This window comes from Hypanus sabinus, chromosome 4, assembly GCF_030144855.1.
Source record: "Hypanus sabinus isolate sHypSab1 chromosome 4, sHypSab1.hap1, whole genome shotgun sequence".
In the NCBI taxonomy this organism is placed as follows: Eukaryota; Metazoa; Chordata; class Chondrichthyes; order Myliobatiformes; family Dasyatidae; genus Hypanus; species Hypanus sabinus.
Window position 1 is genome coordinate 57883371 of NC_082709.1, and position 13342 is coordinate 57896712.

Here is a 13342-nt window from a genome sequence, read left to right on the forward strand (position 1 = left end):
ACAAACAGCCAATGTGCACAGCTGCTGGAGCTTGTCCAAGGAGATTCATATCCCCCACCCCCCAAACAAACCAAGCATAACTGCATCATGACATGTTCACATGCCAAACGTGATCTGATCCACTGGCTGTCATGACAACTACCATCTTCATTGATCTTCGTATTGACATACTCATTCCAGAGGCAGAAAGACTCAATTTTAAAAGAAAGGGACACAGAAATACGCAAGAAACCACACGACCAGACTCCAGAAACAGCACAGTATTTATTCCAGGAAATGAGATTACAGATAGATAATTTCTCTGCATTGCAGACTGATCTGAATGTTTATACATCTGTATTTACACATTTAAAATCTTTAATCTGACAGGTATTTACAATATCACATTCACATCTTACTTAAACAGTATAGTTTTTTTTAATTTAAAAAAAGATTTTTGTTCAAAGAATGACAGATTTACATGCACCAATCCAATCAGCGAGACTCGAATTTCCACTAGATTCTACTTTTGCTCCTTTAACCCCACCCAAGTGCAGCTCCCTGACTATTGAGAATCTCTCAGGAACATTCTAGTCCGAACATACTCACTTTTCGGTAGATTATGGATCTAACCACTCACCAGAACAGCTGGAGGGATGAGAAAGTTTTCTTCTCCTACTTGAAGCCTCCAGCTGAACCAGTCACTGGATTTGCTCACACAGCTGAACATTCTTCGGGCAAAATAAATACTTTTATTTATATCTGTTCACAAGCACCAAGACAGAAGACCAAACAAACACAGCAGTTTAAATTTGCAGATAATGGGTTGATTCCTGCAGGTCCATTAGCTCCATAGATGGTGAGATCGCTAGAGATTAAAAAAGGATCACTGTCCCATTTCCATAAAGATTAAACACAAATTTAATACCTGTGTTGCTCAATCAAACATGTACTGTAGAAACTGAGCCTTAAAAGATCTCTTGCCTAATTAGCGGTCACTTGTGAAAGAAAATTGGAACATAAAGAGGTGGCTTAATCTCAGGCCATCATGCACCCACGCATGGCGGAATGTAAAATCAAAATGTGCAAAACAAAAATCATTTTAATTTATACCTCGATATCAGTTATAGCTAAACAACATACTAGAATTAATCCAACAGTATAATGGTTAGGCCGCAGCCTAATCAAATGCAACTTTACCTGCTTAAAACAAAGACCCCTTAGGCATAGATTCCACCACACCTGCCCAGACATTGGTCTCCAAACTGGAAGCATCCCCCATGCTCAGGGAGAACTTTCCTTGGCCAGACAAATTGGCCTGGCAGTGTATTCGTTGGGAGTGGCAGTGAGGTTTAACATTCCAAGGATCCCAAACATTCCTTTACAAAGAGGATAGAGTGCAGAATCTGGAGGCAAAGGTTTGTGTACCCTTCTAGGGTTTCTTGTTTAGAAAAAAATAGATGCATCAAAAAAATAAACTCCAGACTGAAAGTATTCTGATCCCAGGAAACCCCATTCTTGTGTGCTCCAGAGTTGAAGTAAAGAGAAAATATTTCCATGTACTGTGGCTTTTCCCAAAACAAGTCCAAGATGGAGGAGTGATATTCACAATAGGTGTTCAAGATCTAATCAAGTAACTGAAAGCATCAAGACTATCACAAAAAAAGACTAACCATCTTTTTAATAAAAATCAGCTACAAACCCACAAAGATGACTCAAATCATTGCCATGAACTTAGGCCTGGCTCAGGTTGAACAGAGCTAGCTTCCTCAACATCACTCCAGAACTCTTTGGCATTAGTGCAGATGTCTGTGCACACATGAAACTCATCAGCAACCATCCATTGTTCATGACATAAAGATGTACAGGTAGAAACAGACGTGTTGCTAAGTGTGCAAATACAGGTGCACACAACCTTGCAAAGTTAGGGGTAGATATCAGTAACCAGTGCAGGAAGTGAGTCCAAAAGGTTAGTGCCAAGTTTCCTTTGTTGCACACCAAATGAACTCATCATACAATGAATGGCTATTGGAAAATGATTATGATCCAGGAATTAATGATTCTGGAAAGACATGCCCAATGGACTAGTCATTCTGGCCACCTGAGCCCCAGTGTAATGAATATCAGCATTTAGGGAGAATCGGAATGAAAGGTAACATTTCCAGTGCTGTTTTACAAATGCTAAATGGTCAGTCTTTGCTTAATGCTCCAAATCCCACCCTGGTACACAAATTCTTTTAAAAATATGAAAAATAGTGTAGTGTCAGCTCTACAACTATCACCTCATCATGAGACATATGAGAGGGGCAAAGGAATGACTACAATGAGAAACTGCCACCCTTTACAGTTTCAGTGGTAATGTTGTTTAACTATACAGTTAAAGCATTCCAATTCAATATTGATTTGAACACATCACAAGGGAACAGCTTTTCAAATCTTAAGATTGTTTTCCTAAAGCCTAAGCTTAGTGAAGTGGGTCAGGTGTCAGCCCAGTAAACTGCAGTCAGAATGCTTTGTAGCCATATGCATTCACTGGGCTGCTCCAATATAAAACTACTCCTCTGGCGATCTTCCCTGCCTGTGGCAATACAAAGTTCATTTTTCTATTAAGAGAAAGCAAAAGAATGTTTGGGCCTTTTTGAAGGCAGCAAAGTGTACTCTGAAAAAAAATGGACCAGTCTATGAGAGAGACAGTCAGTGTCAGACTGCAAAATCAAAGAGAGCTGGGCACATCGGAGAATCACCTGCCGTGGAAGGTCTGAAGTTCCAGTACTGAGTCTGGACTGGTACCAATGGATTGCACATCACCCGAAGACGAGGTAGGGAGCAGACTGTGTGTGAGCCATACAGCACACCACAGTCCACTTCCTACAGACTCCTTTTATTGCTCTTCCAATACAAAATAGTTTATTTATTCTGCACAATAATCATCACGTGGAATAGATCAGAAATCAGGAAAGGTCAGCGAGTTGGGGAAGGGGGGCAGTTCCCACTGAGAATGAAGTTTAAAAAAAAATCCAGACAGTACTGATTGGATAAGGAAGGCAGAGACTGTGGTTGCCTATACCTGGGAAATGAGCTGCATGTTAAAGCTGGGCGATCGGGACTGTTTGGTTAGTGGAGCTCCTGGGGAAAGCAGCTCCTTAGCCTCGCTGTCTTGGCCCAGCCTCTCTTCCTGGAGGCTGATGGTCGAAAACCTGTTAGTGTTGCTGATGGCCAGATTGGAGCTCCCATCCAAGGCCTGGCTCCCGTTAACCCGGTCAAAGGATCTGGTGGAGGAGGTGCTGGCCGTCCGCACCAAGCCAACAGCTCCTGCCTTGGATACCGGCGAACCACTTGTGGTCAGCAGGTGCTTCTTCACAGGAGTCAGCTCCACGTTGTCAGTGGCAGAGCGGGCTGCCAGGAGCTTGCGAGTCCCTTCCGCCTGATCTCTATCCCGGTTTAATAAGCTGCTGGGGCCTTTCTTCAGACTGCTACTCTTGGACCCACTCGGCTGGCTGCTACTAGATGCCCCCGATGAGAATCCCTCGTCTGCGTCAGTGACGTGTATGGGCTCCTCTCCTCCGCTTGCAGCATTCAGATCTGTGAAGCAAGAATAAACTTGTCATTCAAGTCTGACAGACAGATACACACACTCCTTCCTCCAGTTTCTGAACTAGAGACTCCAGCACTGTTCCCAAACACACCAGGGACAATTTGCATTTCCAAACCATTTTACTGTAAAAGAAAAGACACCAAATCACATAAAAAGTGCATTAAGCCAGATATATCAAAGCTAAAAGGAGCATCACGTATAGAGGAGGACACGAGGCTGGAAGAAATTCCAAGGCTTCAAAACATTGCCAAATGGTGGAATTTTAAAATCAGGGACATGCAAAGTGGTGGCGTGGCTGGAGTGCAACTAACTTGGATGATTTTACGACTGGTGAAAGCTAGAGGGATGAAAATAAAAGGATTTTAAGAGTAAATTGTCAAACCCAACACCAGTGCAGATCAATATGTACAGCAAGGTGTGGGGGCCAAAACAAAGACCTAGTTCAAAGGCAGGATATAAAAAATAAATAAAATAAAATGTGCACAAATCAATTTGCAAATCTTCATGAACTGCCACATTTTAAAATCACCAGCTGCATCCCATTTCCTCACTAGTCACCCTATTTCATTAATTTATATCAGTAACCACTAAACCTGCAGGACTCCACTCAACATCTCCTTCAGTCTGACAGTTCTCCCCTTGTACATACACCAACCATTCAGTCAACAGTTAAGGAAATTGGCCCAGTTAAGGAAATTGAGTCCATTACCCCAGTGGACATTTCCTATAATGCTGCATTGTCAGAGATAGCATCTTTCAGATGTTGTTAACTGTAAACTCCCTTTGCCCTTTCAGGCAAGGCAAATTAATCTGTGGCACTCTTTGTATTCTTATTCATTCATTCATTCAGAAAGCTGTGGGCTTCATAAGCTAAACCAACATTTGGTTGCTCATCCACAATGGCTCTTGAGATGGTGGTGATGAGCTGCCAACTTGAACCACTACAGTCTTTGAGGTGTGGGCCTGGGAAGCTTCCCCCAAGCACCTAGATAATATTTCAAGGCAGATTGATGAAAAGGATCAACCAGTTATCACCAAGAGATTCTGCAGATGCTGGAAATCCAGAGCAACACAGAAAATGCTGAAGGAGCTCATCAGGTCAGGAGATGAATAAACAGTTGATATTTCAGGCCAAGACCCTTCATCAGGGCTAAAAAGGAAGTGGGAAGATGTAAGAATAAGGTGGTGGAGGGAGGGGACAGGCAAACTAGAAGCTGATAGATGAAGCCAGGTTGGCTAGAGAAGGAGGAATCTGATAGGAGAGGAGAGTGGACCATGGGATAAAGGGAAGGAGGAGCGGCACCAGGGGGAGGTGATAGGCAGGTGAGGAGAAGGGGCACGAGTCCAGAGTGGAGTAAAAAAAGAGGAAAGGGTGGAAGGGGAAGAGAAAATAATAGTACTGGCAGGAGAAATCAATGTTCATGCCATTAGAGTTGGAGGCTACCTAGACAGAATACAAGATGTTGCTCCTCCACCCCGAGATCAGCCTCGTTGTAGCAGAAGAGGCGGCCAAGGGCCAACACGTCGGAACGGAAATGGGGCTAGGAATTAAAATGGTTGGCCACAAGCAAATACCAATTTTGGTAAATGGAGCAGAGGTGTACAACAAAGGATCCCTCAGTTTACATCAGGTCTCACAATACAAAGGAGGCCACATCAGGAGCTCTAGTTTTTGCAGATTTTTATTTTGAGCTTTCTGTGCACAAAATGAACACTGCAATTCCTGTATGACAACAGTGTCTATACTTAGTACAGTGTTGCTAGAAAGTTTGTGAACCCTATAGAATTTTCTCTATTTCTGCATAAATGACCTAAAATGTGATCAGATCTTCACACAAATCCTAAAACTATAACAAAAAAAATATACTTGTTCATTTATTTATTGAGGAAATGAGCCAATATTATATGCATTAGTTTTAAAAAGTATATGAACCTCTGGGCCAATGCCTTCTACAAAAGCTATTTGGAGTCAGGTGTTCCAATCAATGAGGTGACATTGAAGATGTGGGTTGTAGAGGTGCCTGCCCTATAGAAAAGGCACACAAAGGTAGGTTATTGACAGAGCCTGCGTTTCTCAAGGAAGATCTGTTTATGTGCACCATGCCTTGATCAAAACAGCTTTCAGAGGACCATAGAAGAATTGTAGAGATGCACGAAGCTGGAAAAGGCTACAAAAACATTTCTGAAGACCTCAGTGTTTCAGTCCACAGTAAGAGAAATTGTCTACAACAGAGGAAATTCAGTGGTGTTGCTACTCTCCCTAAGGGTGGGCATCCTTCAAAGATCACTCGAAAAGCGCAATGTGCAATGCTGATGGAGGTGAGAAAGAACCAAGGGTAACAGCAAAAGACCTGCAGAAACCTCTAGAACTTGCTAAAGTCTCTGTCCATGTGTCCACTATAAGAAAAATACTGAACAAGAATGGTGTTCATGGAAGAACACCATGGAGGAAAACACTGCTGTCCAAAAACAAAAATTGCCGGACATGTCAAGTTAGCAAAAGACCACCTGGATGTTCTACAACACTTATGGGACAATGTTCTGTGGACAAATGAGACAAAGGTTGAACTTTTTGGCAGAGATGCACATTGCTATGTTTGAAAGAAGAAAAAAAAGGCACTGCAGACCAACACCAAAACCTCATCCCAATTATGAAGCATGGTTGAAGGAGCACTGAAGTTTGGCGCTGCTTCGCTGTCTCAGGGTCTGGACAGCTTGCAATCATTGAGGGAACAGTGAATTCAAAATTGTATCAAGTCATTTTACAGGAGAATGTCAGGGTAGTAGTCTGTCAGCTGAAGCTTAATAGCTGTTGGATAATGCAACAAGACAATAATCTGAAAGACAAAGTAAATCAGCAACAGAATGATTTAAAAAGAAAGGATTTGTATTTTGGAATGGCCGAATCAAAGTCCTGCCCCTAATCCTACAGAAGTGTTGTGGAAGGACCTGAATCAAGCAATTCATACAAGAATGCCCACTAATACCCCAGAGTTGAAGCAGTTCTGTCAGAGGAATGGCCTAAAATTCCTCCAAGCGGATATGAAGGACTGATCAACAGTTACTAGAAATGTTTGTTCGAAGTTGTTGCTGTACAAGGGAGTCACACCAGTTACTGAAAGCAAAAGTCCACATACTTTTTCCAACAAATACATATTTATTGAGAAAAATGGTCCAATATTATAAGTGAACAAGTATAAATAAGAGGAAGTTTGCAGATGCTGGGAATCTGAGGAACTCAGCAGGTTAGGCAGCATCAATGGACAAAAAGTACAGTCAAAGTTTTGGGCCAAGGACCTGCGGCAGCACTCTGCCAAAGGGTCTCAGCCTGAAACATTGACTGTACTTCACCCTCTCCCCCCCCCCCCCCATAGATGAACAAGATAATTTGTGTTATTTATTTGGGTTCTCTATCTAGTTTTAGAACTTACATGAAGGTTTGATCATATTTTAGCTCATTTATGCAGAAATAAAGACATTTCTACAGGGTTCACAAACTTTCTAGCACCACTGTATACAATTAGCTATAGAAAGGTTTTGAACAAAGAAAGCTGGTTATGAAACTATTGTAGAAATGCAGCTCTGTTCTGTGATCCAAATAATTCTATGGTCAATTATAAGCATCTAACAAGGATTTTCATTAAAAGCTCTCAGAAAGGTCTAAATAACTATCAATTTTATCTGAAACATTCAAGTGAAGGCAGTCCATTCTTCATTCTTCAACGCACACTGGCTATATCTCAATGAACTTTTGCCAAGATTTCTCTCCAACATACCCCTCAAAATAATCATAATTCTACATCCAAATCTTAAAAAGATTTTGTATTATAATGTACACAAGTAGTCATTCTGGAGTTGAGGGGGGAACATAAATTAGGAACTTTCCTAAATCTTTTGCTTGTATTAAATATCTACTCCTTTTCATAGTATCCAAAGATAAAAGCAGAACAATTCCTCCAAATACAGGCCAACAATGGAGTATAAATATACTCAATGAAAGTCTTAAAATTGTCTCTGTGGGGTCTACAGATTATGATTTTTCAAAACTACATGGACATTTAATCAAACACACACTTTGACACAAACACTGGACGACAGAGACAAGCTAAAGTAATCCAGCATTCTGTCCTTAACCAGCTACATAACTGCCATGGCAGCCAAGCAGGCAAATGGCCTAAATGAAACACACAGAACAATGAGAGAAGCACAGACATGCAGCAAAGCTTTCAAAGCCATGAAGTAGAGACTTGAGCCTCCACATCCATTGAAAACACCCACAAAAATTATTGAACTTTACTGCATCAACCAGAATTGAGATATATACAGTTAAATGAGCTTTTAAACTTACCATCGACTCTGCTCCTTTATTTTAAAAAAAAAGTGATTTGTGGTGTTAAGTAGAAAAAGAGAAATACTTTTAAATCAAAGACATTTTGAGAAAGGATCAACGAGATTTAATCATAGAGTCAGGGTCACAGCAGTCCGAGCACTGACCTGCCCCATCCATGTGCCGTTAGAAAGGGGTCTGAACATCACCTCCACACCCAACTCCAATATTTCCCACCTTTTCTACACACCACCTCCCAACTCCCCCCCCACCACCCCAGAGCCATTTGTCTCCGTTTTCTACAAGATGCACTTAATCGAATTCTTGACAGTGCACAAAAGTGTAAAATACATGGGTGTGTCCTGAATTAACTCATTACAGGAGTAAATCTCGAGGCCTTGGTGCCCCCAAATTTACTCACTCTGGCTTTCTGTATCCAACCGATGCCTAGTCACTCCTTGAGACAGAACTTCCTACACAAGGACAGATTGAGAAACACCGATTGCATTTTTTAAAGCAATATTCATCTGGCCTCACAAGAGCCTGGATGTGGAACCATAGTATCTGATGTCACTCAAACTGGGCATCGTGCTGGGGGGGGGCAAGGATTAGTATGATCAAGCTGGCACGGGGGAGATGCAAGGAACATGCAAGCAACAGTCAAAAGACACAGCCCTGATCAGAGAGCCTTCAAAGCCAAACATTCAGCCCATCATAACTCATCCTTTGCCATGCTCGGAGCCATGGATCTGGCCTAGCACAGCACAGTACAAGAATGATACTACCTGACTTGCTGCTAGACTAGGGGGAAGGCACTAATGCACGCTGGGAGAGTGGATACAGGCACTGGGATAAAGATGCCCTGCTTGGGTTAAAGAGCCATGGCTGTCTTCCAGCAGCCTCACTGATCTCTGCCTCCTCATTTCTGGCCTACCCTCTGCCGTTGCCACAGATGCTGGTTCCTGCTGACTGTGTCTGGGGGACACTGGCATCCCCTCCCCATTCCTCTCACGCTGTCCGGCCAATTCAGACGAGTCACAGATTAGGGAGGTGGGGTCGCTTGACTCAGCATCAAATGTGAGGTCAATACAATCTGGGATTCAACACAAAACATTTAGCATCTTCCCCATCCAGCAGGAACTGCTGCAGGCCACAGGGAAAGAACAGCATGAAGATGGTACAGTACACAGAAAGAAGGTAGTACAGTACATAGAAAGAAACAACACACCATACACAATGTTGACAAAACATCAAAAACCTGGGCCAGTCTCATCCCAAGTGTTGCTTTCTTAAAGCAAATTGTTTGCCGAAGGGTGACCCTTATCGGAACAGACTCTGTACAGTACACATACCTAGCTTTGGTAAACGAATCAACCAGTCCCTTTGTAATCTCCCAGGTTCCCTTCAATTCACCTGCACACCAAGTGCACCGTACTTGGCCAATCAACCTGCACAGCTCTAGGATGAGAGAGAAAACAGGAAGACCCAGGACAAGCCCAGGCACCCACAGGGAAAATGACTTCACATATCAGAACCAGGTCAAACTTGGGTTCTGGAGCTGTATCAGCATGGTTGGTTGGGGAAGTAAGCCATGTGTAGCCAACCACCCAGGCATCCCATTGACATTGGCTCCACCTTAGTGGGTCAGTTTGGGGGGGGGGGGGGCAGGGGCAAACATCACAAAGCCCTTGGAAACAGGGCCATGGGAGTTTTTGAAAAAGAACATAGAATGATACAGTACAGGCCCTTTGACTCAACACTGTGCCAATCTTTAAACCTACTTTCTCCTGAGGCCTCCCATCCCATGATCCTTTCCCTTCTCCAGTTCTGTATCACTTTCACCAATCACCTTTCCAGCTCTTAGCTTCATCCCACCCCCTCCGGTCTACTCCTATCATTTCACATTTCCCCCTCCCACCACTACTTTCAAATCTCTTACTATCTTTCCTTTCAGTTAGTCCTGACGAAGGGTCTCGGCCCGAAACGACGACATCGCTTCTCCCTATGGATGCTGCCTGGCCTGCTGTGTTCTACCAGCATTTTGTGTGTTGTTGTTGTTTCAAGATCAATCTAACACTTTCTTTTTGCATAGCCCCTTCCCCCCCCCCCAAACACCCATATGCCTATGAGTTTCTTAAATGTCCCTAATGTATCCGCCTCGACCACCACCCCTGGCAGTGTGTTCCACTTGCCTCTGACATCCACCCCCTATACTTTCCTCCATTCACCTTATTACTGTATTTCCCCTTTAGTCATTTTTGCCCCTGGAAAAAGCCTCTAGCTATCCACTATCTATGCCACTTATTACCTAGAACACCTAACGTTTTTAAAACTTTAAAATTTGGAATTTAGGGTACTGAGAGGAGAAAAACCTTATTTGAAAGGACTGCATAGAACAAATACTAGTTGGTGGAAATTAATTCTTCCTAGCAACAAAAAAGAAAAATTTCCCAGTTGCTTACTTTCTCTCTTCCAGCGATGCCTTCGTATGGACGCAGTGGTGATGGCAGTGCGGGATATCCTGGGTACTGTTGGTGTAACCTCTACCTGCAGGCACTTCCGACCCACTTTAGAAATGTCGGGAGCGTCGAAAGGCAATGAGCTCTTCATTGCATTAGCCACCTGCAGGAAAGAAATCCACAAGAACAAAGATGGTAAACTCAACAGGAATTACATTTGATATACAAACCCCATTTCCAGAAAAGTTGGGATATTTTTCGAAATGCAATGAAAACAAAAATCTGTGATAGGTTAATTCACGTGAACCCTTACTTAACTGACAAAAGCACGAAGAAAAGATTTTCAATAGTTTTACTGACCAACTTAATTGTATTTTGTAAATATACACAAATTTAGAATTTGATGGCTGCAACACACACAAAAGTTGGGAGAGAGTTAAAATAAGATTGAAAAGTGCACAGAATATTCAAGTAACACCGGTTTGGAAGAATCCACATTAAGCAGGCTAATTGGTAGCAGGTGAGGTATCATGATTAGGTATAAAAGTAGCATCCATCAAAGGCTCAGTCTTTGCAAGCAAGGATGGGTCATGGCTCACCCCCTTGTGCCAAAATTTACAAGATAATTGTTAGTCAGTTCAAAAGGAACATTTCCCAACAGAAAATTGCAAAGAATTTAGGTCTTTCAACATCTACAGTACATAATATTGTGAAAAGATTCAGAGAATTCAGAGACATCTCAGTGCGTAAAGGGCAAGGTCAGAAACCACTGTTGAATGTGCGTGATCTTCGAGCCCTCAGGCGGCACTGCCTAAGAAACCGTCGTGCTACTGTGACAATTATAGCCACCTGGGCTCGGGAGTACTTTGGAAAACCATTGTCACTTAACACAGTCCGTCGCTGCATCCAGAAATGCAACTTGAAACTGTATTACGCAAGGAGGAAGCCATACATCAACTCTATGCAGAAACACCGGCGAGTTCTCTGGGCCCGAGCTCACCTCAGATGGACTGAAAGACTGTGGAACCGTGTGCTGTGGTCAGATGAGTCCGCATTTCAGCTAGTTTTCGGAAAAAACAGGTGTTGAGTTCTCCGTGCCAAAGATGAAAATGACCATACTGATTGTTATCAGCTAAAGGTGCAAAAGCCAGCATCTGTGATGGTATGGGGGTGCATCAGTGCCCACGGCATGGGTGAGTTGCATGTATGTGAAGGTACCATTGACTCTGAGGCATATATTAGGATTTTAGAGAGACGTACGTTGCCATCAAGGTGACGTCTCTTCCCGGGATGTCCATGCTTATTTCAGCATGACAATGTCAGACCACATTCTGCACGGGCTACAACAGTGTGGCTTTGTAGACACAGAGTGAGTGTGCTTGACTGGCCTGCTGCCAGTCCAGATCTATCTCCTATTGAAAATGTATGGCGCATCACAAAGAGGAGAATCAGACAACGGAGACCATGGACTGTTGGGCAGCTGAAGTCTTATATCAAGCAAGAATGGACAAAATTTCCAATTGCAAATCTGCTACAATTAGTATCCTCAGTTCCAAACTGATTAAAAAGTGTTATTAAAAGGAAAGGTGATGTAACACAATGGTAAACATGCCTCTGTCCCAACTTTTGCTGAGTGTGTTGCAGCCATCAAATTCTAAATGTGTGTATATTTACAAAATACAATTAAGTTGGTCAGTAAAACTATTGAAAATCTTTTCTTTGTACTTTTGTCAGTTAAATAAAGGTTCACGTGAATTAACATATCACAGGTTTTTGTTTTTATTGCATTTTGGAAAATATCCCAACTTTTCTGGAAATGGGGTTTGTACATTGTAACAAAAATATATTCTTTATAAACAATCAATTTTCTATAGTTCCCCTTTAAATTGGTATTGGCATTCATGAGACAGACAAGCCTGCAGAGCATTGTGTAGTTGTTCTGCCCATTAAGTTTTGGCTAAGTTACTAAACTGACAGAGTTCAGCATTACTGATCTAGAGGCAATAGTTTGAATCCCACCAAGACAGCAGGAAAATGTAAGTTCAAGTAATTGTACAGAAATGGGGAACATAAAAGCTAATCTCAATCATGGCAAGTTAAATTCTACTTTACTAAACTTCTGATTCACTAATATCCTTCAAGGAACAAAATCCATCAGTGCTCCTGGTCTAGTCTATTCATGACCCCAGACCCATGGACACACATGACTCTTAACTGCAAGGTATTGAGAAGAGCAATTAATTGTAGCATTGCATTCATGTCCACAAACAGTTTAAGATAGACTGCACCAGAGAAGTACTGAGTCATTTGTTGGGATGAAGGGCTCACACTGTTAGACACAGATATAGATAACAGTGGAAGGAAATAGTTTACCAACAGCGGTTGAGAGTACAGTTCTAACTGTGCCCTGTACAAGAGGTCCTCCAGTGCTTCCTGGCCCATCTCCCACTCTCCGTTGTATCTGTGGAAAATAACAGGAAACACTCAAGAACACATCTGGTGGCTCAACTCAAATTCCACTTAGATTCCATTTCCCCATCCTATGTCATCAAATACATACAAGCCCAGGAATTTCGAAATCACTAAGTTAAAATACAAGTCTATGCTAGAGGTGACCAGAATGCAGGTGGATGCAAAATTCTTTTATATGTATGCTGTCACCAATTGGTGGGTGAAAAATACGTTACTTTTTGTGCAAGGGGTTAGGGATTTGGGGTCTGATGTCCTTGTTGGTGTTTTTCCTGTGTGGGTGATGGGTTTTGTTTGAGGGGGGGTTGGAGGTTTGATGCTATTGTCACTGTTCTTTTTTGTCAGGGAGAGGGTTGGGGTTCACGAATTTTATTTCTTTTTTCCATGTAGGGGTGGGTAGTTGATGTCTTTTCTTACAACTACTCCCATGTTTTTTCCCCCTCATATTTCATGACTATCTGTAGAAGATGAACATCAGAATTATACTGTACATGCAGACAAAAAAAATAAACC

General features: G+C 42.3%; 1 protein-coding gene across 4 annotated transcripts in view; it reads right to left on the bottom strand.

Moving 5' to 3' along the window:
- Window positions 1–251: 251 nt before the first annotated feature.
- Window positions 252–13342, bottom strand: part of LOC132392791 (hyccin 2-like) — a 44528-nt gene continuing 31437 nt past the window's right edge. For 3 of the 4 annotated variants that reach the window (XM_059967154.1, XM_059967152.1, XM_059967153.1), the window contains exons 9-11: window positions 12734–12821; window positions 10364–10523; window positions 252–3561 (exon numbers count right to left, since the gene is read on the bottom strand). In XM_059967154.1, coding sequence (XP_059823137.1) covers window positions 3041–3561; window positions 10364–10523; window positions 12734–12821 — 769 coding nt within the window. In that variant the 3' untranslated portion in view covers window positions 252–3040. Of the gene's footprint in view, window positions 3562–8835; window positions 8995–10363; window positions 10524–12733; window positions 12822–13342 lie in introns of all 4 variants that reach the window. The other variant, XM_059967155.1, reaches the window with a different exon arrangement.